At 40.2% G+C, this 27,036-nt stretch overlaps 1 protein-coding gene across 3 annotated transcripts in view; it reads left to right on the forward strand.

Annotated features, from left to right (window-relative positions):
• The window catches only part of wdfy4 (WDFY family member 4), a 191,577-nt gene that overhangs the window by 48,440 nt on the left and 116,101 nt on the right, over window positions 1-27,036 (forward strand). For all 3 annotated transcript variants that reach the window (XM_064934604.1, XM_064934603.1, XM_064934605.1), the window contains exons 22-24: window positions 2,749-2,927; window positions 3,140-3,371; window positions 3,654-3,799. In XM_064934604.1, the coding sequence (XP_064790676.1) occupies window positions 2,749-2,927; window positions 3,140-3,371; window positions 3,654-3,799 (557 nt within the window). The remainder of the gene's footprint in view (window positions 1-2,748; window positions 2,928-3,139; window positions 3,372-3,653; window positions 3,800-27,036) is intronic.

A 27,036-nucleotide genomic window follows, 5' to 3' on the forward strand; every position in this document is an offset into this window, starting at 1 on the left:
TGCAGCCGAAATAAATGCTTCACAGAGTTCAAGTAAGACACATCTCAACATCAACTATTCAGTGGAGACTGTGTGAATGAGGCCTTCGTGGTCGAATTGCTACAAAGAAACCACTATTAAAGGACACCAATAAGAAGAAGAGATTTGCTTGGGCCAAGCAATGGATATTAGACCGGTGGAAATTGTCCAAATTTGAATATTTTGGTTCCAACCGCTATGTCTTTGTGAGTCACGGTGTGGGTGAACGGATGGTCTCCGCATGTGTATTTCCCACCGTAAAGCATGGAGGAGGAGGTTTTATGGTGTGGGGGTGCTTTGCTGGTGACACTGTCTGTGATTTAAATAGAATTCAAGGCACACATAACCAGCATGGCTACCACAGCATTCTGCAGCGCTACGCCATCCCATCCGGTTTGGGCTTAGTGGGACTATCATTTGTTTTTTAACAGGACAATGACCACTGTCACACCTCCAGGCTGTGTAAGGGCTATTTGACCAAGAAGGAGAGTGATGGAATGCTGCATTAGATGGCCTGTCCTCCACAATCCCCGAACTCAACCAATTTGAGATGGTTTGGGATGAGTCGGTCCGCAGAGTGAAGGAAAACAGCCATCAAGTGCTCAGCATATGTGGGTACTCCATCAAGACTGTTGGAAAAGCATTCCAGGTGAAGCTGATTGAGAGAATGCCAAGAGTGTGCAAAGCTGTCATCAAGGCAAATGGTGGCTATTGGAAGAATCTCAAATATAAAATAGATTTTGATTTGTTTAACATTTTTTTGGTTACTACATGATTTGTGTTATTTCATAGTTGTAATGTCTTCACTATTATTCTACAATGTAGGAAATAGTAAACATAAAGAAAAACCCTTGAATGAGTAGGTGTTTTTTGACCGGTAGTGTAGATCAATGTTTTTTCTGCGATCGGATCAACATTATATCAACCGCTTTTCAATGCAACACACCAAAACAAATCTAACTTTGCAAGATTGAGTCTGTGATTTTGTTGTAGGCAGAGCTAAAGTGCAACGGAGTAGAATTCTAATGGCTGGGGTAGCCGACTAGCAGGCTTCAATCATGCTTTTCAGATCAGTTCAGATCAGAGCTGCGCTTGTGCGCATTTGTTTATATTCTTTGCTAGTTACCGAGTATAGATCAGTATAGAGTATAGATCAGCAATGGGGATACTGCTTCCTAAAAGAGCACAAAATGTGTCGGCTTCATTTCAAGCTGTCTTGAAAACCTAATCAGTTAAAAAGTTGATGTCTTAATTAAAGGGGCAGTGTTTGAGATTGAAATTGTGTGTTTTACATTGGATAAAAGTAGAGACTCAGAGCTTCAAAATGGTATATCATACACTACAGTTGAGGAACAATGGCAAAGTAATTATTCTTAGAAAGTTGATTAATGTTTTGGTATCCCTACTGGAGAGCTCTTCTTTGTCTACACCAATTCAGCATCGTTCACACTCTCTTAAGCCTTAGCCCCACCCTTCTATTTAAGGGGTCACATGAGGCCATGTGGTAAACACATGCTATATCAAATAGAATGTAAGTGTATTTGTCACATGCACAGGATACAGAACGTGTAAATAGTACAGTGAAGTGGTTGCTTACATAGTAGCAATATCAAAAACAAAGTGTTTAAATTGATGGGTCATGTGAATGAAATGCTATAACCACTTCCCAGCCACATCTACTGAAGCTAAGTGTATGGGTCACTATTGTCTTGACATGTACACATCTTCATGAAATACAATAGATGGCTGTAATCACCCACATACACACCTGGCTAATTTGATGGGTCATGTAATAATCCAGCCGAAGTGGAGTCTTTTGTTTAGACATATAGCTAGCTAGCTAAACAATGAACTGGCATAATCCCAACTCATACTACTACCAATACAAATATTGTCATAGCTGTGGTATGATTCTTCAGGTAGCTAACAAACTATGTGCAATGTTAGCTAGCTAACATTAGGCTATAACTAGCAATGAAAATGGCTTTCTGATTCAAATAATATTACTACACAGACTATACACAGACTAATTTAACATTTTTGTTCATATTTATGGATGGAATACAAGTTTGTTATTAAGGCACATGAAAGAGCAGATGTTCCAGAAGGCATTTCTATAAAAAAACACTTTTTAATAAAAAAATAGATGTTTACATTCAAATGCCGCTCCTGTGAAGTAGTGACGTGCGACATACGCCTAGTTTCCAAAATTAGTCACATATAGGTTACTGTAGGCTATATCATAGAAATCAAAAGCTATATCCATGTGAAAATGTAATGGGATTTGCTCCATTGGTTTTGTTGGTAGGCCTACATTATGCTCAAATATACACAATAGACTATTTATTGGTTCCTGTTTAAAACTGTAAGGGTACAGCCTCAGTGTTCACTGTGTCGTGTCTTTGGCATCATTAAATTGATGACTGGTAGCTCTCATGCTTGAAAAGGTTGTAGACCCCTGCCCTACACCCTGTGCACTTGGAAATTTGAAAGGATTTGATTGGTATAAACATTATGATATAACTTCCAACTATCTTATGACAGGGCAAGGAAGAGAGATTAGGGGTCAATTTGGGATTGGGGCTATGATTGCTCTGAATTACCTAATTTTAGAAAGATTTAGCAAACGGTGGATTTTTGTAATTTTAGTTGATTACTGTTTGATTTGGATTGCAACTCCTTCTGTGATTGATTGATTGTTGTATAATTGATTGATGTATTAATTGCCAGATATGATGGAGCCACAGGTGCGGACCCCCAGCCCACTGCCAGGTTCTCTGAGGTTCAAATGCTCCAGTCAGCTGACCCCAGGTCAGTGGCACCATCTGGCCATTGTCATGGCGAAGGACGTGAAGAAGAGCTGTAAGGTCACGGCCCACCTCAATGGGAAACTGGTGGGAGCAGCAAAGGTACAGGAGTAGGAGAGAGTAAATTCATCCATTTTACATTGAAAGATGATCGAATAAACTTCTGTTGTGTTGGAGGCCATTGGCGATTTTTCCACTGCTGCTGTGATTTTTAGCTGTAGCTCATGTCATTGGTTGAGGTACTGTCTACTCCCTTACTCACTCTGTGCTGTGACAATGCAGAGAACTCTCTATGTGTTCTGATTCACTGTCAGATGCTGTACATCCAACCATTCCCGGGTCAGTACATTTCCATGGAACCCACGGCGGTGATTGACGTGTGTGCCTTCATTGGAACGCCGTCTATATGGAAACAGCACGCTTCATTGGTGTGGCGCGTCGGGCCCACCTACCTGTTTGAGGAAGTGCTGAGTCCAGGGGCTGTAGGAGTCATCTACAACCAGGGAACAGCCTACTTGGGAAACTACCTGGCTCTACGCAACACAGGTGTTTGTCTGATCATTAACTGGCCATGGACTCAAGACCGTGTAGTCAATTTACTTAAAGCTTGCAGATACTGTATAACACATTATGATTCCTTTAGCATCTACGACCCCTTATAATCTATTAGAATCATCTCATGATGACCTTGACTATATGCCAGCCATTTTGAGTCAGTTGTGTTTCCAGAAATACAGAAACATATTTGAGTCAGTTGTGTTACCAATGTCAGTTTGTCCAGGATTTGTGTCTGACAATGTAATTCTGTAATTCTATGTGTTCATCTAGGCTCTGGCCCAGACCCCCTCCATTTCAGGCTGGTCCCTGAGGAGAGGATCTCATTTGGCATCAACCCGGCTGTAGCAACTTTAACCACGGTAGCAGAGATACGAGAAAGCTACAACGAGGTGGACTGCCGTCTCATCGCCAAAGAGGTAAAGAGGGTCCAGCGCTGTCTTCATGATGCCCGATCAGAAATACGGGGTCCTACTAATCACCCCAAACAACCACAAACAGGTACCCTAAACAACCACAAACAGGTACCCCAAACAACCACAAACAGGTAACGCAAACAACCCCAAACAACCACAAACAGTTACCCCCAAAAAACTAAAACGACCACAAACAACCCGAAACATACCCTAAACAACCACAAACAATGAGAAGCATCCAACTGCAGATATGCATGCTGAGGCCAATTGCCGGGTAGTCCAGAAAGATGGTTGAATAAATTCAGGATTCCCTGAACATAACCTACTTCTCTTATTAACCTGATAAGGGAGTCTGGGATTTCTTTGTTCCAGGGCTGCTGCTTCTCACTTAAGTAATTAGGCTAAGCACAGCACAGATTGGTTGGTCCGACAACTGTTGTGGGTACACAACATTCAAAAAGGTCCTCACGTTGATGACAGAAAAAAACTCAAATATGGAGTCAAACGACAGAGTTCAATATTTCAAGTCTAGAACAAGAAACAATTGTAACAACATACAATGAATATGTTCACAAATTTACTACGGATGTAATTCACCGATACACATCGGTCCCTGATTCAAATGTTTAAGATATGACTGCATTGGACCCCAAAAAAGATTCAAACATTCAAACATTATGAATCATTGATTTTGCTCATATTACTTTCTTTCTACCTAGTGAAAAATGCCCAATCTTTTGTGACAACTGATGCACCCTGTCCTTCAGTGTCAAACTAAGTATGTAGTTGTGTTGACAGTTATTGATATTCAAGTCATTTTGCATCCCGAACAGCCCTAAGGAATGTCAGTAGCCTAGTCAAACTGCGCACTGTGACAAGCTTCATGCTCTGACCAAGGTGAGGTAGGTGGTCTGTTTCTTGCACATACAGTTGAAGTCGGAAGTTTACAAACACTTAGGTTGGAGTCATTAAAACTTGGTTTTTCAACCACTCCACAAATTTCTTGTTAACAAACTATAGTTTTGGCAAGTCGGTTGGGACATCTGCTTTGTGCATGACACAAGTTATTTAACCAACAATTGTTTACATACAGATTATTTCACTTATAATTCACCATATCACAATTCCAGTGGATCAGAAATGTACATACACTAAGTTGACTGTGCCTTCAAACAGCTTGGAAAATTCTCGAAAATTATGTCATGCCTTCAAAAGCTTCTAATAGGCTAATTGACATAATTTGAGTAAATTGGAGGTGTACCTGTGGATGTATTTCAAGGCCTACCTTCAAACTCAGTGCCTCTTTGCTTGACATCATGGGAAAATCAAAAGAAATCACCCAAATTGTAGACCTCCACAAGTTTGGTTCATCCTTGTGAACAATTTCCAAATGCCTGAAGGTACCACGTTCATCTGTACAAACAATAGTACACAAGTATAAACACCATGGGAGGACGCTGCCGTCATACCGTTCAGGAAGGAGACCCGTTCTGTCTCCTAGAGATGAACATACTTTGATGTGAAAAGTGCAAATCAATCCCAGAACAACAGCAAAAGACCTTGTGAAGATGCTGGAAGAAACAGGTACAAAAGTATCTATATTCACAGTAAAATGAGTCCTACATGTATATCGACATAGCCTGAATTTCCGCTCAGCAAGGAAGAAGCCACTGCTCCAAAACTGCCATAAAAAAAGTCAGAATACGGTTTGCAACTGCACATGGGGACAAAGATCGTACTTTTTGGAGAAATGTCCTCTGGTCTGATGAAACAAAAATAGAACTGTTTGTCCATAATGACCATCGTTATATTTGGAGGAAAAAGGGGGAGGCTTGCAACCCGAAGAACACCATCCCAACCGTGAAGCACGGGGGTAGCAGCATCATGTTGTGGGGGTGCTTATATCGTTATGATATGCACAAACTCTTCTGAACGGTTTTGGCTGGGAACCATGTGGAAGCCTTTAAAGCCGTAGGAAAGGGCGGACGGGCACACACCAAGTTAAAACTTGGTTGCAAATGGGTCTTCCAGATGGACAATGACCCCAAGCATACTTCCAAAGTTGTGGCAAAATGGCTTAAGGACAACAAAGTCAAGGTTTTGGAGTGGCCATCACAAAGCCCTAACCTCAACCCTATAGAACATTTGTGGGCAGAACTGGAAAAAGTGTGTGCGAGCAAGGAGGCCTTACACACCTGACTCAGTTACACAAACTCTGTCAGGAGGAATGGGCCAATATTCACCCAATTTATTGTGGGAAGCTTGTGGAAGGCTACCCAAAACGTTTGACCCAAGTTAAACAATTTAAAGGCAATGCTACCAAATACTAATTTAGTGTATGTAAACTTTTGACTGCTGGGAATGTGATGAAAGAAATAAATGCTGAAATAAATAATTGTCTCTACTATTATTCTGACATTTCACATTCTTAAAATAAAGTGGTAATCCTAACTGACCTAAGACAGCGAATTTTTAATACGATTAAATGTCAGGAATTATGAAAAACTGAGTTTAAATGTATTTGGCTAAGGTGTATAAACTTCCGACTTCAATTGTACGTGTGGAAACTTCAGCATTCAAACGCTAAATTGCTTGCGCAATATTATGCTTTATTAGCTGTGACAATCTATGTAATTTTGTACATTATTGTCTCGTTTCGCTCTCGTAGTGCACAATTGACGCTCTGGCCGATGATTTGTTTACCTCTGGATAAAATTAAAACAGTCTAACCAGCTCTGCTAGCAACAATTGTTGTACACACGTGACCTAACGTTAGCTAATGATCCAGCCAGCTAACGTTAGCTAGTTAAACAACAATGAACAAAGTACCAACAATGCCTAACATTAAGCTCTAACTAGAAAAGCAAACAGCTCTGGGAAATGAATAATAACGTTCGCTAGGGAGCCAGCCAGCTAACGTTAGCTAGATAGCTAACAGTACACATCAGCTTAAGACATATAGCTAGCTAGCTAGCTAGCTAGGTAAACAAATAACCTAGCTAGATAAACAAGGTTTAAGACCACACACGTCACGTAACGTTAGCTCACGAGCCAGCCAGCTAATGTTAGCTAGTTAAACAACAATGAACAATGTGCCAATAATTCCACAGTGCGGGCAGCTAACCAACCAGGTCCAGTGTTAGCTAGTTAACATTAGGCTCTAACTAGAAAAGCAAACGGCTCTGGGAAATAAATAATAACGTCAGCTAGGGAGCCAGCCAGCTAATGTTAGCTAGCTAGCTAACAGTACACTTTAGCTTAAAATGAAACCACTTTCTGTCAAAATTAGAAACATGTCATATCTGAAAATGTAGCTAGCTAACTCTAGACGGTCTTGCATACATCATCATGCATGATGGACGCGTCTCCCTGTCAGGAATACCATACCACGGTTGCTCTTAGTTTGAAGATGTAATCCGGAGACAGGTGTTTTCTCCTTCTCTTTAGCTATCATACTCCACTGATTTCAAAACTTGATCCTCCAGAAAGTGGAGAGCAACTCTTATGCAGTTCCACAACACAAAATATTTTTTTTAAAGCTGCATTTTTAAAAGATTACCAGCACAGACTGACGAGCTCAAAAAGACAGAAGCTTTCAATATGGCAAACTAATCCTCTCTCCTCTCTCGGCATGTCCAGCCCACTCATTATCTCAGCCAGTGATGGCTAGTGGAAAGGTTGCTCACTTTTTCTGTGGGTTAACCAACAAGGCTCGTAATTTAACAATTTAATTTGTATTTACAGATGGTATACAAGTTTGTTATTAAGGTACACATTTCACATGTTCGATCGAGAAAGCATTTCTGCCCAAAATATGCATTTTGATAAAAAACACATTTTTTACTTTAAAACGGCTCTCCTGTGAAGTCGTGACTTGCGACATACGCCTAGTTTCCTGAATCGGGTCACATTTTGTTACATTACAGCCTTATTCTAAAATTGATCAAGTATTTTTTTCCCTCATCAATCTACACACGATATCCCATAATGACCAAGCGAAACGTTTTTTAAATACTTCTTTGCAAATGTATTACAAATAAGAAACTGAAATACCTTATTTAGATACGTTTTCAGACCCTTTGCTATGAGACTCGACATTGAGCTCAGGTGCATACTGTTTCCATTGATCATCCTTGAGATGTTTCTACAACTTAAATCACCTGTGGTAAATTCAATTGATTGGACATGATTTGGAAAAGCCCAACCCTGTGTATATAAGTTCCATCAGTTCACAGTGCATGTCAGAGTAAAAACCAAGCAATGAGGTCAAAGGAATTGTCTGTAGAGTTCCGAGACAGGATTGTGTCAAGGCACAGATCTGGGTAAGGGTACCAAAACATTTCTGCAGCATTGAACATCCTCAAGGACACAGTGACCTCCATTCTTAAATGGAAGAAGTTTGGAACCGCTAAGACTCTTCCTAGAGCTGGCCGCCCTGCCAAACAGAGCAATCTGGGTAAGAAGGACCTTGGTCAGGGAGCTGACCAAGAACCTGATGGTCACTCTGGCAGAGCTCTAGAGTACCTCTCTGGAAATGGGGGAACCTTCCAGAAAGACAACCATTTTTGCATCACTACACCAATCAGGCCTTTATGGTAGAGTGGCTAGACGGGAGCCTCTCCTCAGTTAAAGGAACATGACAGCCCGCTTGGAGTTTGCCAAATAGCACCTAATGGACTCTCAGACCATGAGAAACACGATTCTCGGGTCTGATGAAACCAAGATCGAACTCTTTGGTCGACAAGTCTCTGAATGACCTTGAGTGACCCAGCTAGAGCCCTTGACTCAAACCCAATCAAGCATCTCTGGAGAGACCGAAAATAGCTGTGCAGTGATGCTCCCCATCCAACCTCACAGAGCTTGAGAGGATCTGCAGAGAAGAATGGGAGAAACTCCCCAAATACCGTTGTGCAAAGCTTATAGCGTCATACCCAAGAAGAAACGAGGCTAAAAAAGGTGTCTGGTCTGAATGGTCTGAATACTTGTGTAAATGTCATAGTTCAGGTTTATTTTTATTTTTATATACTACCGTTCAAAAGTTTGGGGTCACTTAGAAATGTCCCTGTTTTTTTAAATCACATATTTTGTCTATTAAAATAATGTCAAATTGATTAGAAATACAGTGTAGACATTGTAAATGTTGCAAATGACTTTTGTAGCTGGAAACGGCAGATTTCTTTATGGAATATATACATAGGCGTACAGAGGCCCATTATCAACAACCATCACTCTGGTGTTCCAATTGTACGTTGTGTTAGCTAATCCAAGTTTATAATTTTAAAAGGCCAATTGATCTTTAGAAAGCCCTTTTGCAATTATGTTAGCACAGCTGAAAACTGTTGGTCTGATTGTCTGATTGTGTAGGTGCTTCTACACCTGCATTGCTTGCTGTTTCCGGTTTTAGGCTGGGTTTCTGTACAGCACTTTGAGAATTCAGCTGATGTACGAAGGGCTATATAAATAAATTTGATTTAATTTTGATTTGATTGAAGAAGCAATAAAACTGGCCTTTAGACTAGTTGAGTATCAGCAGCATCAACATTTGTGGGTTCGATTACAAACTCAAAATGGCTAGAAAACAAGGACTTTCTTCTGAAACTCAGCAGTCTATTCTTGTTCTGAGAAAAAAAGGCTATTCCATGCGAGAAATTGCCAAGAAACTGAAGATTTCATACAACACTGTCTACTGCTTCCTTCACAGTACAACGGTCACCTAATCTTTGGTCGACAAGTTAACAATTGGCTCATTCATCCCCCTCCTTTCCCCTGTAACTATTCCCCAGGTCGTTGTTATAAATGAGAATGTGTTCCCAGTCAACTTACCTGGTAAAATAACAGGTAAATAAAAAAAAATAAAAAACAGTGCAAACTGTCTAACCAGAATAGAAAGAGAGTGGGAGGTCCCGGTGCACAACTAAGCAAGAGGACAAGTACATTAGAATGTCTAGTTTGAGAAACAGACACCTCACAAGTCCTCCACTGGCAGCTTCATTAAATAGTACCCGCAAAACACCAGTCTCAACGTCAACAGTGAAGACGTGACTCCAGGATGCTGGACAGAGTTCCTCTGTCCAGTGTCTGTGTTCTTTTGCCCAACTTAATCTTTTCTTTTTATTGTCCAGTCTGAAATAACGTTTTTTCTTTGCAACTCTGCTTAGGCCAGCATCATGGAATCGCCTCTTCAATTTGATGTTATTTTATGGGACAGAAAATTAGCTTTTCTTTGAAAAGCAAGGACATTTCTCAGTGACCCCAAACTTTTGAACAGTAGTGTATATGCCAATTTTTATTTGATGGAATGACCGCATTCTGTCCCCTATCAACACTTTTTCAACTTTTGGTGCCAGCAGAATTACATAAAAAAGTAGTCAAGACAACTTGCTTGATTGAGCCTCCGCCGTGTATATCTCACTCGGATCAGGATATTTAAGCCTCCATCTATCCACTAGTTTCAGTATATCCATGACATTTGTGATTTCCTTGAGTGCATGAAGTTGGTAGTTTGTAGAGTGAACCACATACAGTGCCTTGCGAAAGTATTCGGACCCCTTGAACTTTGCGACCTTTTGCCACATTTCAGGCTTCAAACATAAAGATATAAAACTGTATTTTTTTGTGAAGAATCAACAACAAGTGGGACACAATCATGAAGTGGAACAACATTTATTGGATATTTCAAACTTTATTAACAAATCAAAAACTGAAAAATTGGGCGTGCCAAATTATTCAGCCCCTTTACTTTCAGTGCAGCAAACTCTCTCCAGAAGTTCAGTGAGGATCTCTGAATGATCCAATGTTGACCTAAATGACTAATGATGATAAATACAATCCACCTGTGTGTAATCAAGTCTCCGTATAAATGCACCTGCACTGTGATAGTGTCAGAGGTCCGTTATAAGCGCAGAGAGCATCATGAAGAACAAGGAACACAGCAGGCAGGTCCGAGATACTGTTGTGAAGACGTTTAAAGCCGGATTTGGATACAAAAAGATTTCCCAAGCTTTAAACATCCCAAGGAGCACTGTGCATGCGATAATATTGAAATGGAAGGAGTATCAGACCACTGCAAATCTACCAAGACCTGGCCGTCCCTCTAAACTTTCAGCTCATACAAGGAGAAGACTGATCAGAGATGCAGCCAAGAGGCCCATGATCACTCTGGATGAACTGCAGAGATCTACAGCTGAGGTGGGAGACTCTGTCCATCGGACAACAATCAGTCGTATATTGCACAAATCTGGCTTTTATGGAAGAGTGGCAAGAAGAAAGCCATTTCTTAAAGATATCCATAAAAAGTGTTGTTTAAAGTTTGCCACAAGCCACCTGGGAGACACACCAAACATGTGGAAGAAGGTGCTCTGGTCAGATGAAACCAAAATGGAACTTTTTGGCAAAATGCAAAACATTATGTTTGGCATAAAAGCAACACAGCCCATCACCCTGAACACACCATCCCCATTGTCAAACATGGTGGTGGCAGCATCATGGTTTGGGCCTGCTTTTCTTCAGCAGGGACAGGGAAGATGGTTAAAATTGATGGGAAGATGGATGGAGCCAAATACAGGACCATTCTGGAAGAAAACCTGATAGAGTCTGCAAAAGACCTGAGACTGGGACGGAGATTTGTCTTCCAACAAGACAATGATCCAAAACATAAAGCAAAATCTACAATGGAATGGTTCAAAAATAAACATACCCAGGTGTTAGAATGGCCAAGTCAAAGTCCAGACCTGAATCCAATTGAGAATCTGTGGTAAGAACTGAAAACTGCTTTTCACAAATGCTCTACATCCAACCTCACTGAGCTCGAGCTGTTTTGCAAGGAGGAATGGGAAAAAATGTCAGTCTCTCGATGTGCAAAACTGATAGAGACATACCCCAAGCGACTTACAGCTGTAATCGCAGCAAAAGGTGGAGCTACAAAGTATTAACTTAAGGGGGCTGAATAATTTTGCACGCCCAATTTTTCAGTTTTTGATTTGTTAAAAAAGTTTGAAATATCCAATAAATGTCGTTCCACTTCATGATTGTGTCCCACTTGTTGTTGATTCTTCATAAAAAAATACAGTTTTATATCTTTATGTTTTAAGCCTGAAATGTGGCAAAACGTCGCAAAGTTCAAGGGGGCCGAATACTTTCGCAAGGCACTGTGTATTGTGTATGTATATATATATATATATATATATATATATATATATATATATATATATATATATATATATGGTTCAATAACGTACTTAAAATCATCCATCTACCTTGTGGATCTGTTTGGACAATTTGCATATTTGGATCAAAATGATTGTCATCGCCCCTTTTGAGTTTCTTTGTCCATGGGAGAAGTATATTTCACCCCCCCCAATCCTTTTTCCACAAAACTTCATCTTAAATTGTTGAATGAGTTTCCTGTAAACAATAGCTATTATATTTTTTGTCTTTTGGCCAGCTAAATACTGATTGTCTTTTCTTATTATCTGCTAAGCCATTACAATTAAGTAAGTAAACCTCCAATTGTTCTCCACTATTCCACCCGTTAAACCTTTCCCCATCCCAAGTTGGGTTGTTATCCCAGTGACTAGCAGACCACCCCTCCCCCCCCTCCCGAATCCCAGGGCCCCCGAGAGATCGGGTACCCATCCTTCGAAAAGAGCACACAGTGCCACCCACAGAATAGAAGCAGATCAACCGCCAAAATCATTTCCAACATCCTCACCTCAATTTGTATTATATATATATTTATCAAAACATATACAGTACCAGTCAAAAGTTTGGACACACCTACTCATTTAAGGGTTTTTCTTTATTTCTACTATTTTCTACATTTTAGAATGATAATGAAGAAATCAAAACTATGAAATAACACATGGAATCATGTACTAACCAAAAAAGTGTTAAACAAATCAAAATAAATGTTATATATGAGATTATTCAAAGTAACCACCCTTTGCCATGATTGCAATGCACTCTCCTGGCATTCTCTCAACCAGCTTCACTTGGAAATATTTTCTTGAAGGAGTTCCCACATATGCTGAGCACTTGTTGGCTTCTTTTCCTTCACTGTGCTGTCCAACTCATCCCAAACCATCTCAATTGGGTTGAGGTCTTGTGATTGTGGAGGCCAAGTAATCTGGTGCAGCACTCCATCATTCTCCTTCTTGGTCAAATATCCCTTACACAGCCTGATTGTGGTCATTGTCCTGTTGAAAAACAAATGATATTCTCACTAAGCGCAAACCAGATTGGATGGGGTATTGCTGCAGAATGCTGTGGTAGCCATGCTGGTTAAGTGTGCCTTGAATTCTAAATAAATCACAGACAGTGTCACCAGCAAAGCACCCCCACAGCAAACACACCTCCTTTTCAAAGTAGCAAAAAAAAAACGTTTTCACTTTTTCTGGAGTGGAGGAAGCAAGTGGTTGAGATTGAGGCTCAAGGGATTGCTCTAGTTTTGGAGTCAAGGACTCAGATGGTTGCTCCAGTTGTTCAGGGGGCTGCTCAAAAGAGTTTCCTTCAGTGGATACTGGAGTTAAGTTCAACACAACCTCCTCTGATTTAGTCTCCATTTCCCCTCTTTTTTAAAAAGAGAATTTAAGATGGAGAATAGTATGTTCATTTACGGAGATAAATAACGAAGTGCGCGCCCTCACCGACACGCCGCGCCACAACACTACAGCCAAAATGGGAGCCACTTAGAAAAACTACATATTCTAGCTAATTTTTCAAAAAACAAGCCTGAAACTCTTTCTAAATACTGTTGACATCTAGTGGAAGCCCTAGGAACTGCAATCTGGGAGGTATTAATTTGATATTCCCATAGACAGCCATTATAATGACTGGTGAGCTCAAAAAATAATTCCCGGATGGATTCCCCTCGGGTTTTTGCTTGTAAATATCAGTTCTGTTATACTCACAGACATTAATGAAACCGCTTTGGAAACTTCCGAGTGTTTTCTATCCAATACCACCAATTATATGCATATCCTAGCTTCTGGGCCTGAGTAACAGGCAGTTTACTTTGGGAACATCAGTCATCCGAAATACCGAATACTGCCACCTGCCAAGAAGATGTTTATGGTAGGCTATACAATGAAAACACTGAAAGTTTAAAAGTTAAATCAACTCCCTCTTCCTTTCTCTCTCAAACATGTTTTGTTACTATTTCATTGCTAATCTTAATAATAATCACTTTACTATCATTTGAGCCTGTGGCATCACTTTACGTTGCATTAAGTTAATGTTGTAATTATGCGTTGTTACACTGTAGCAGGTACATTTCTATTCAATTTCTACACAAATGCAATTTCAAGATACCTACACAAAATAGCTACATAAAATGCCCATCAAACTACTTCAATTCAAACTTGTAGTCTCAATTTTTCATAAAGTGCCCCAAATGTAAAGCAGCTCTTAACTAATATAAATCATAATCCATGTTTTACCCATAATTGTGTGTGTGTGTGTGTGTATGATGTTATATGAACTAATATAATCAATACCTTAATTGCAGTGCAATAAAACATTAACCACAGTGTAATAGTGGAACTTAATAATGTTAAGTGTTATCCGCCCAGCGTTATATCCAATGATATCATATTCTGTTGCTCACAGTAGCATGAAACCATGAAAACAATACCTTGCTTTTCTTCTGGCTAGTCTTTCCTCCCTAGCAACTGGATCTGTGGTAATATTTGGTCTGTGTCATGCAGCCCTCTCCTTATTAGACAACGGCATGTACAAAATAAAGATAATGTGCCTTGAAATACCTTAAAATGACATAAAAGTGTTTAAATGATATATTCAGTATTCATACAACATGTTAATTTGAATTGCACGATTAAATGTTGTAAACTAGTGAAAACATGGGTTAATATGGATCAAATCCCGTTAACGGGATCGATTTGAAAACATCCGGTGAAATGGCAGAGCGACAAATTCAAATTAAATTATTTGAAATATTTAACTTTCATACAATCACAAGTGCAATACACCATAATAATCACAAAGACATGGCGGTTGGAAACAAAAATCAAACATTTGGACTCATCAGACCAAAGGACAGATTTCCACCGCTCTAATGTCCATTTGCTTGTGTTTCTTGGTTCAAGCAAGTATCTTATTTTTATTGGTGTCATTTAGTAGTGGTTTCTTTGCAGCAATTCAACCATGAAGGCCTGATTCATGCAGCCTCCTCTGAACAGTTGATGTTGAGATTTGTCTGTTACTTGAACTCTGTGAAGCATTTATTTGGGCTGCAATTTCTGAGGCTAGTAACTCTAATGAACTTATCCTCTGCAGAAGAGGTAACTCTGGGTCTTCCTTTCCTTTTGTGGTCCTCATGAGAGCCAGTTTCATCATAGCTCTTAATTGTTTTTGCGACTGCACTTTCAAAGTTCTTGACATTTTCCGGGTTGACTGACCTTTGTCTTAAGGTAACAATGGACTGTCGTTTCTCTTTGCTTATTTGAGCTGTTTTTGCCATAATATGGACTTGGTCTTTTACCAAATAGGGCTGTCTTCTGTATACCACCCCTACCATGCCACAAGACAACTGATTTTCTCAAATGCATTAAGAAGGAAAGACATTCCACAAATTATCTTTTAGCGAGGCAGACCTGTTAATTGAAATGCATTCCAGGTGACTACCTCATGAAGCTGGTAGAGAGAATGCCAAGAGTGTGCAAAGCTGTCATCAAGGTAAAGGGTAGCTAATTTGAAGAATCTCAAATTTAAAATATATTTGGATTTTTGGTTACTTAATGAATCCATATGTGTTATTTCAGTCTTCACTATTATTCTACAATTTAGAAAATAGTTAAAATTAAAGAAAAATCCTGGAATGAGTAGATGTGTCCAAACTTTTGACTGGTACTGTATATTTATACAAATCTTGCATATCTTACTTTCCACAATTAACAAATAATATGCGTAATAATGTAAGCAGTTCATGTGAAGGATTGTTACCTATAACCAGTATTGTCATTACAAAGAATACATTTTTGGCAAGCAATTATTATTTTAGCAAACAGTTATTGTGATTCATCCAATATTGGCACTAACATCCTAACCCCATAGCAACAGATGTGGGACACACACACACACACACACGCACACACACACTCATACATACTAGACCCCTTTCCTCCACAAACAACCACAGGCTCAGATGTTGTTTCATCCCCGAGCCCAACTCAAGAAAACACTTGATGTGCGAATGCATATACAGTTGCAGCTGTTTGAGAAGGCATGCAAAACTGAACAAAAATTATTTGATTAAACAATATCTAGTCCTAGATAATTGAGCTTGCATACCCCCCTTCCCTCCAACCCACACACGCTTGTCCCCTGATATGACCCATCTTCCCAAGTACCTCTGTGCAGTCAGACCTTTGATCATTTCCTGCCACCAGGGCCACAATAATTGGCCCCCTCTCTGATTGTCCGAGTGTGACCACTTCCCCATGGGTTACTGCAGCTACTGTTGCTAGCACTGTCACTACCTGGGTAGGGGCACCCCACCGGACTTTCCACCGCTAGGTACAAGGTCGTCAAGGTTCTCATTAGCAGCTTTAAGAAATTCCTTGTTCCTTGTATGCTCACCAATCAGGGGGCATTGGCTTTTTAGGACCAACCCTGCCAGGCAGGCTCAGAATCTTGAGGGGGCGGTGCTGCTTTAGTGGGTCTCTTACTGCATTTATCTTTCTGTTTTAGATTGCGTATAAGCTACTCACAGTAGACCCATGAAACAGATAAGGACTTCTCTTTAGTGTATGGGTCGCTCAGGTGGGTGTCTAGGGTATAGGGTTGGGGACCATTTCATCATGATAGGACAATTAATTAAATTATCTATATTTATAATTTATTTTAAAATGTATATACCATATCTGCACAAAATTGAAAGCTCTCTCTCACAACCCCTGCTCGCAGACACACATGGTATTTTCAACTATTTTCACTCAACTCTACATTTTTCCAAACACAAAAACACACACCCAACCTTCCATCACAATACACCCGCACATACCCACATACTGTTCCTTCTATGTCCTCTGTTTACTGTATTGATTCTGAGTACTTTTGTGTTTCCAGTTCCTTATATTTGAAGATGTATTATTTAGCTAATTATCCTTTATTCTAAATGCTGTCTAATCTATTTATAAAATTAAATAAATAGAAAGTTGAATACTAATTATTTTACACCATTCCCTATTTTGAATGGTATAGTGTAGTTTATTTCTTTATGAACTGTTGTATTTTATTGTTTTCCTATATATTTTTTATTACAATCCCTACCATGTATAGTATTGGGTATTCCATGATTTGACTCCTCTATGGGAATTTATCATATTTAGAATAGCCATGGAGTAGTCTTGGTGTCTCGGAACATTTGGTTATCAATATACAGTTGAACGACTATGAGAGCTACATGTTTCCCTTTTAATCTATTCTCCTTGGAGAGTGGGTACAGAACAGGATGGTGCCCTCATTGATTGTGTCCCCGCGAGGGGTGGGAATTGCCAGAGACCTCACAACATGATATTATTACGATACTTAGGTGCCTTGACGTTATGTATTGCGATTCTCACGATTCTATATGTATTGCGATTCAATACTGTGATCAGTCATGGAAATCAAAGTGCTGAAAACTCCTTATTGGCTCCCTATTTAATAGGAAGATAGAGAACAGGCTATGAAGGAACAATACTGGAGTTTTGGTGCAGGTATAGCAAACTAGCACAAAAATAACATTGCGATATTGTCAGCTTTTACCTGGGAACCTGACAGTGTGCAACAAACGAGAGAGAGCTTGTTTTTTTGTTTTAGTGCCCTTTGGATTGGTGATGTTTGAAAAATTATATGGTTCAAAGAAATTATGCAAAAGAGGTGGTAAACAAATCAGGCTACTCGGGTCTGATTGGTTGAAATACTCTAAATCGAGAAATGTTGTGACTAAACATAACATAAAATATGAAATTATATTACCAAACCAAGATAAATGACATACAACACAACGGAAAAATACTTTGGAGTACCTAAATAATATCATGGGCAGAAAACACAATTAATCTCTATCGTTCATTGAAGTTGATGGCTAATTTGTAACAAAACCTTTCAATATTGCCAATTATTTAAATGACTATTTCACTAGTAAAATGGACAAACTCAGAAGTTAAATTACAACATTGAACAGTGAACCATCCAATTTGTGTATAAAGTTTCTAATAATGAATGAGAATGATTGATGTTTTGAATTTGGTCAAGTTAATGTGGGAGAGGTAGAAAAACTATTGTTATTCATCAATAATGATAAGCCACAAGGTATTTGATGGGAAACTATTGAGAATGGTATCACACTGTATTGCCACCCCTATTTGCTATATCTTTAACCAAAGCCTAAAGGAGTGTGTGTGTTCACATGTGTGGAAGGAAGCTATAGCAAAACACCCTTTCCTGGCTCTAAGAGCCGCCCAATCAGTTTCCTGCATGTTCTTAGTAAACTGATGGAGAGAATTGTGTTTTTTTTGACCAAATACAATAATATTTTCCAGAGAAGAAGTTAACCCTTTAGACCCCATTAGAATTATAGAATGCTACTATAGCTTACTGAGGATTTTCAAGATAAATTTAAAACAAACAGACATAGCAAAGAAAAGTTTACTTAGTTTTAAAGAGTACAACCTCTCTTTAATGACACGGCATTCATGTCAATAGGAATAAAACAAATGTTGTCTTCCATTGTGTGAAGACACCCCTTATCAAAATGTACCAAGTATAATATATTTATAAATGTTATTTACATATAAATAAATAAAATATCCAAAATGTGACCAAAGGACAATATTCAAAAAGTATTTCAAAACCTGTGCAAACTGGGCAATTTGATTGACAACAATTCTTTCTTCTGTAACAATGTAAAAATGCAAACAACTTTTCAGAGACTATTGGAAAATGTAGGTAACCTCTCTCAATACGATTTAGTACAGACCAGGCCTGACACCAAATGTAGAAATAGTAGCCTACTTTGACAACAATTCAATTAATGCAACAAGTATTAGAAAGTGTTAGCAATTGATGCTATTCTACAATAACACAAACCCCAAAGCATATCAGGGGGAGAAAAATAGGTTTATTCGAAGAGGACAAATCAAAGATGTTATGCTGGAAGGTAGATGTTCAGTCTCCCTGTCCTCAGATTTTTCTCCAACGAACAAAGGGACAGGACGCCATTTATAACCCCACACCCTAGCCTGGTGATGACCAATCAGAAGGCCTTGCAGTACAACTGGGCCGAAGGCCCAGACTCGATGTACCTGTAGCACACGTTGCTCTGGGTTCAGGAGGGACATTCCACAGATTCTAAACAGCTGTTAAACTGAAACCCAACTCCTATTTACATTTCCCTAGGTACTCTAGTTTTTAGTCCTCTCATCCTCTTATCTTCTGCGTTGTGTATTTATCTTCAAAATATTCTTATAATTGCGACAGATAAACAGACAAGATACAAAACACAACAACTGCTCAGAGAAAATAAAAGATTTGTAGGACAAATTAATATTTCACAATGTCACCTTAGTGTTTGCAATCAGCCTACAACATATCATGGAACTTCTGGAAGCACTCCCCATACTGCAAAGTGGCACAGAACACTTAGAGCACTCAAAGGAGCCTGCTTTCAAATTAGTTACAACTCAGTCCACACGTACTGGTGCCACACTCTTGGCTCCCCTCTTCATGCCACTGTAGCCATATCACAAAGTGAATGCAGAAGCTGCATTTCGAATGCCTTCAGGGACCAGTGTATGCGGTTTCTGAGAGGAGGCTTTTGCAGGGTCCCCCACACAATGTACTCATTTATGATGACAATGTTGAGCTTCCCTCAAAACACATACTTCCACTATTTTCAGCCTGTGCCGTCCAACATTGTAATAGCTCCTCAATTGGTCAAGATGGTCAACCTTGGCCATTTTCTTGTTTTAATCCATTACAAGCTCTGGAACAGATATAACTTCCTACCACTTCCTCTTAGAGCTACCCCCCTACTTTTTTCAATATCCACCTGAAGAAATACCCAAATCTAACTGCCTGTAGCTCTGGCCCAGAAGCGAGGATATGCATATTATTGGTACCATTTGTGTCAGGATTTGGCCAGGGTTGTTCGGGGTTTTGGTCACTAGATGCCCCCATTGTGCTTTTTGACCTTATGTTTTTTTCCCTTGTTCCCCATTATTATTTGCACCTGTGCCTCGTTTCCCCTGATTGTATTTAAACCCTTAGTTTCCCTCAGTTCTGTGCTCTGTGTTTGTATGTTAGCACCCAGCCCTAGTGTTCTGTGTTTTCTTGTCGATTCCGGTGGATGCTCTTGTGGAATTCTGTTTTTGTTTTTGAGTATCTCTTGAGGCTTTTTTGTGCTATTCCTACCACCTTTTGGATTTGCCATTTTTGTATTGAAGGACTTCTCCTTTTTACTTTATTAAATACACCGTCTTAAGTACTGCTGTGTCTGCCTCATCTTCTGGGTACTGCTGACTATTCGTGGCTCAGTTGGTTAAGTGACTGTTTCTCACTCCGGAGAACCAGGTTCGTAACCGGGTCCTGACAATTTGAAAGAAAACACTCTGAAGTTTGTGTAAATGTGAATTGAATGTAGGAGAATATAACACAATAGATCTGGTTTCAATAATACAATGAAAAAAAACATACGTTTTTTATTTGTATTGTTGTATCATCATCTTTCAAATGAACAAGATAAAACAAACATTCAGATAGGATGATGGGGGCAATTTCAGTGAAAAGTATAAGAGGGCAACAGTACTTGTGCAAAGTTTCAGAATGATAACTTCCAAAATGAGTGTGCTACATCACATTTATTATGAAGTCCCAGACAAGTAGCCCAAATGTACCCAAGTGGCCAAATTGGTGAAGGTATACATTTAGAAACAAATAACTATATAAATAAATGCCAAATTGTATTCTAACACACCCCCCAAAAAAAAAAATTTTTTGAGAAAAAATAATGTGGAAAAAATATGAAAAAAAATATACATTTACAAAATAGCATGGGTAACTATTTACACACTTTCAATATTTGGAGGCCCTCAGTCCTCCAAATATAGCAAATCAAATGTATTTATATAGCCCTTCGTACATCAGCTAATATCTCAGAAACTCAGCCTAAAACCCCAAACAGCAAGCAATGCAGGTTTAGAAGCATGGTGGCTAGTAAAACCTCCCTAGAAAAGGCCAAAACCTAGGAAGAAACCTAGAGAGGAGCCAGGCTATGAGGGGTGGACAGTCCTCTTCTGGCTGTGCCGGGTGGAGATTATAACAGACATGGCCGAGATTTTCAAACGTTCATAGATGACCAGCAGGGTGAAATAAAAAAAAATAATAATCACAGTAGTTGTAGAGGACAGCACCTCTAGAGTAAATATGAACAGTTTAGGGTTCCATAGCCGCAGGCAGAACAGTTGAAACTGGAACAGCAGCAAGGCCAGGTGGACTGGGGACAGCAAGGTGTCATCATGGCAGGTAGTCCTGATGCATGGTCCTGAGCCCTCTGAGAGAGAGAAAGAGAGAATTAGAGAGAGCATACTTCAATTCACACAGGACACTGGATAAGACAGAAGAAGTACTCCAGATATAACAGACTGACCCTAGCCCCCCGACACATAAACTACTGCAGCCTACTGCAGCATAAATACTGAAGGCTGAGACAGGAAGGGTCAGGAAACACTGTGACCCCATCCGATGAGACCCCCGGACAGTGCCAAACAGGAAGGATATAACATCACCCACTTTGCCAAAGCTCTACACAATATTGGGCTGCTGAGGTATAATTAACAGATATATATATAGAATACAGGGAACATAAGGTTTAATATATTATTATAGACCTGCTACATCTACTGTCTCTTTTCTATTATGAAATTTCAGCTAGATCTACTGTCTCTATTATATTATGACAGACCAGCTAGATCTACTGTTTTATTATACTACAACAGACCAACTGTATCTACTGTCTCCATTTCACTTTGGCCATTGTTGTGGGCCTGCCCTCCACTCAACAGCGTCAAATAGGCTATTTCATTTCACAAATAATATTTTCTATTGTTAATTTTAAACAACGGCATTAGCATGGGAGAAACTTACCAGTCCAAAACGGTGACATTGTTCCTCTTCTGCAGGCATGTTACAGATTATACACAATGGCTACAACGGTGTCCTCTCCGTTCAAAAAATATTCCTCCACTTGGGAATCGCTAAATGAATCGTCCTACAACAATCTCTGTCTCACTTTTACGATCAATTTCTTCTAAAATTGTGTGTAAATCTGTATATCTAGACTTAGATTTAGCTTTCCCTGACTTAGTCGCCATACTGATTGATATATAAACAGCTGAATCTGTGCGTTTACCAAAACAACGTTGTGCGTAAAATGCGTAGCTCCTTCCGGAATAAAACTTCAATAGCGAATGACTCTCTTTACGCTGCCGTTTACGACATCGGTTGGTCTTCCAACACACAACCATTGCATATTGCCGCTTACCTCAGCTCATTGGCTATCTACCCAGCTAGATTTCAAGACGATCAGTGGTCATTGGGTTAAAATACAGTCAATCAACGAGACAGTGGTCATATAATTGGTGCACAATGAGCTCGTCACTCGTTCTCTTCCAATCGTTTTTTTCCCCGGGTCAATACGTCCCGCAAAATGACCCATCAAGTTTGGTTGTGATACAAACAAACAATTGATTGCAAGGAAACCAAACATGACTGGATAAAGTCAGGTATAGTCTGTGTATTTACGTTGGATGTTTCGTCGAAAATTGAATGACACAGCGTTCACAAAATGTTTCGTGTTAGGCAATTAAAAATGGATTTAACTGAACAAAATACCATTCATTGTGTAACAATGAGCCTTGGGATTGCAAACAAAGCAAGATCTTCAAAGGTAAACGATTTATTTCAATGCAATCTGTGATTTTGTTACGCAAGAGCTGGTTGAACAAGTAGTTTGATACGGGGGTCTGTGCTCAGATAATCGCATCGTATTCTTTCGCTGTAAATCCTTTTTTAAATCTGACAACGCAGTTGGATTAGCAAGATTCACGGCTTTTGAAGCGTGCGAGACACTTGTGGCGAACACCGTATGTTGTCGAATTCAAACCCGGATCCGGTATGGGTGGTTCAGAGAGGTTTAAAACAACTCAAAAATCCCTGCCACTTTCACTTTAGGCCCAGGCTATGTGGTACAAGGGTGAATTGTGGAACTTGGGGTAGACAAACTCCATGGAAATGTAAGCTCCCGTCTCAGATGTGTTCTACCTCTTCTCCTCCCTCTCCCTCCTCGACTCTCTCTGCTTCATCCTCTCCATCTGCTTTGTCCTCTCCCTCCTCTCCCTCCTCCTCTCCCTCTCCATGTTCTTCTCCCTCCACTCTCCTCTCCCTCCTCTTCACTCTCCTCTTCCTCTCTCCTCTCCTTCACTCTCCTCTTCCTCTCTCCCTTACTCTCCCTCCTCTTCACTCTCCTCTTTCTCTCTCCCTCCACTCTCCTCTCGCTCCACTCCTCCCTCCACATCTCTATCCCTCCAATCATCTGTAACTCCTTATCCTCCATGCCTTTTGCTGCTAAGCCCTGATTCTCCATATCACTTCCTTCACTTTCACTGTCCTAGAGGAACATAGTAACAGAGGGAGAGAAGCAAAAAATAGGATACAATTGTGGTCAGGAACACAATCTCTCTCTCCCTTTCACACAGTTTCTCTCTTCCTTCCGCTCTCTCTTTTTCCTCAACCATAAACATATTAGGAAGAGAGTAAGGGATTTCCATAATAAATTATGTGATACAGTTACACGACTCCCATTCCCCCCACACACACACTCTCACACGCACACACTCTCTCTCACACACACACACACACACACACACACACACACACACACACACACACACACACACACACACACACACACACACTCACACTCACACTCACACTCACACTCACACTCACACACACACACACACGCTCTCCTCCAATCAACTCTTGCTTTCTTGCCTGACAGACTACCTATAGTGTATGCTGGAAACTTTGGGTTTATTTTTTATTAAAACAAAACGTTTGATCATTAAATACGTATACCGAACATGTTTCTAAGTGGACTCTGCGACGAGGTTAGCTTTTATCCACCAGGACCACTATTTCTTGTCCCGGAATCCTGCTTACAGTTTGAGATGCTAAGCTGCTAGCCATCAAGCTAACGAAGTTGGAACCAGAGGAGTTTTTGCAATGGAGCCCTCTTTGTCTGGAGAAATAAATTAACAGTTCCAGTGCTGTAGGAGTTTTATCTGCTATGCTTTATTTCGGGACAAACCGGATCGCTCAGTTCCAAGGTGGCTTCCTTGATCACGCATGTCGCTAGCTTACGTAAGAAACTGGGGAAAACGCAGAGTGGAATGTTTACATTTTCTACGCCGGTGGCTGGATGGCGTTCGCGCTTGTTGGATACATCTCCGCCTTGACGTTTGTCGTTATCCGACTGGTCGGTGTTGCCCAGAACTCCCCCATCGAAGGAGCACAGCAAGAGGAGCAAGGCAATCAACGTTGGTTGCATGCCACGAGCCGTGGAAGCCGAAGACAGAGGCCTCCCGCAAAGCAGTCTACACTCCCAACGAGAGGCCCCATGAGGATACAAACAGCGAATAGTTTCGCTGTCCTGGAGCCTGATCTTCCTGCACCTTCGATGCTGGGCGTGCCCATGTCTTCAGCCACAGTGCCTACTACTACGATTTCGAAGTCGACAAACTTTCGTCCCTGCTCTGTATCGAGCGGGGCTCCTCCATCTGTCGGAGGCCTGCACCAGGTGCCGGGAGCAACCGTTCCTGGTGCAAAAACAATGTCCTATCCTGGAGATCGAATAAATTACATTATTTTTTATTTTATTTTACCTTCATTTTACTAGGCAAGTCAGTTAAGAACAAATTCTTATTTTCAATGACAGCCTAAATTACATTACTAAGCTTCTCCCGAATGTACTACGTCAGGACATGGAAATCGATTATATCGTAGTCCATGTGGGTTTAGTGACATTATGAAGGGCAGCTCTGAACAGTTGAAACTGGATTTTAAAGACCTGATTGACTCTCTGCTAGACACTAACAAAAGACCCATCATATCTGGCCGTGTGCCCTCTCTGAATTGTGGCATTGAATGCTTTAGCAGGATTTTTTTCTCTTCACAACTGGCTACGTGATTATTGCAGCTAAATGGGTGTACCTTTTGTTGACAATATAGATACCTTTTGGAAACAAACAACACATTTTATAAGGAGGAAGGGATCCACCCTATCAGTTGTGTTCCTGGATCCTCACAGCATTAGAAGGCTGCGTTGAGACAATGACTTATCAATGACCCAAGCCCAGCTCAGCTAATCCCTACCATTGTGATGCCGAGTCATAATGCTTCAGCAAATGTACATTACACCAAGGGCGTTGGTAGACACAATGTAAATAACCAAATGTCCCTCTAACTGCTCTGAATGCCACTGCTGATCCTACAGCTATTGTATGCAGTAATCATGTGCCTACAAACCAGATGCATACTGTTAGCACTGAGGCGGTGTGCCCTAGGAGGAAGACCATTGTGTGCAGCTCACCCTGCACTAACATAAATAACATGAGCATATCTACTTCTGCTAAGCCTCCCAGTAAATCAATACAAACAAGTAAGCATCCCAGAAGAAAAATGCTCAAAATAGCCCAAGTTAACATACAGTGGGGCAAAGAAGTTTCATCTTCAATGCCCTTGCTGTGGGAAGGAGGTTTTCACTCAAAATCTCACGATACATGGCCCCATTCATTCTTTCCTTTTCACGGATCAGTCATCCTGGTCCGTTTGCAGAAAAACTGCCCCAAAGCATGATGTTTTCACCCCCATGCTTCACAGTAGGTATGGTGTTCTTTGGATGCAACTCTGCATTCTTTGTCCTCCAAACATGACGAGTTGAGTTTTTACCAAAACGTTATATTTTGGTTTCATCTGACCATATGACATTCTCCCAATCTTCTTCTGGATCTTCTAAATGCTCTCTAGCAAACTTCAGACGGGCCTGGACATGTACTGGCTTAAGCAGGGGGACAAGTCTGGCACTGCAGGATTTGAGTCCCTGGCGGCGTAGTGTGTTACTGATGGTAGGGTTTGTTACTTTGGTCCCAGCTCTCTGCAGGTCATTCACTAGGTCCCCCCCCTGTGGTTCTGGGATTTTTGCTCACCGTTCTTGTGATCATTTTGACCCCACGGGGTGAGATCTTGCGTGGAGCCCCAGATCGAGGGAGATTATCAGTGGTCTTGTATGTCTTCCATTTCCTAATAATTGCTCCCACAGTTGATTTCTTCAAACCAAGCTGCTTACCTATTTCAGATTCAGTCTTCCCAGCCTGCTGCAGGTCTACAATTTTGTTTCTGGTGTCCTTTGACAGCTCTTTGGTCTTGGCCATAGTGGAGTTTGGAGTGTAACTGTTTGAGGTTGTGGACAGGTGTCTTTTATACTGATAACAAGTTCAAACAGGTGCCATTAATACAGGTAACAAGTGGAGGACACAGGAGCCTCTTAAAGAAGAAGTTACAGGTCTGTGAGAGTCAGAAATCTTGCTTGTTTGTAGGTGACCAAATACTTTTTTTCCACCATAATTTGCAAATAAATTCATTAAAAATCCTACAATGTGATTTTCTGGATTGTTTTTCTTCTCATTTTGTCTGTCATAGTTGAAGTGTACCTATGATGAAAATTACAGGCCTCTCATCTTTTTAAGTGGGAGAACTTGCACAATTGGTGGCTGACTAAATACTTTTTTGCCCCACTGTATGTAGCTTAAGAAACAAGGTTCATGAAATCAATAATTTGCTAGTAAAAGGTGACAGTCATAATATGACTATCTCACTTAGAGAATACCTTTGATGATACAGTGGTAGCAATACAAGTTTACACCATTTACAGAAAATATAGAAATGCCAATGATGGAGGTGTTACTGTTTATATTCAGAAACACATTCCTGTAAAGATTAGAGAGGATCTCATGATAAATACTGTTGAAGTAATATGGCTACAGGTTCATCTGACTCACCTTAAGCCCATTCAAGTGCTAACAGTCAGTATCTGGATAACATGTGTTAAATACTTGATAATGTATGTGAGGTCAACAGAGAGGTATGTTTAGGCTGGGTGATTCAAATATTGACTCAAGAAG

The sequence above is a fragment of the Oncorhynchus masou genome, chromosome 24 (assembly GCF_036934945.1).
Source record: "Oncorhynchus masou masou isolate Uvic2021 chromosome 24, UVic_Omas_1.1, whole genome shotgun sequence".
Taxonomy (NCBI): domain Eukaryota; kingdom Metazoa; phylum Chordata; class Actinopteri; order Salmoniformes; family Salmonidae; genus Oncorhynchus; species Oncorhynchus masou.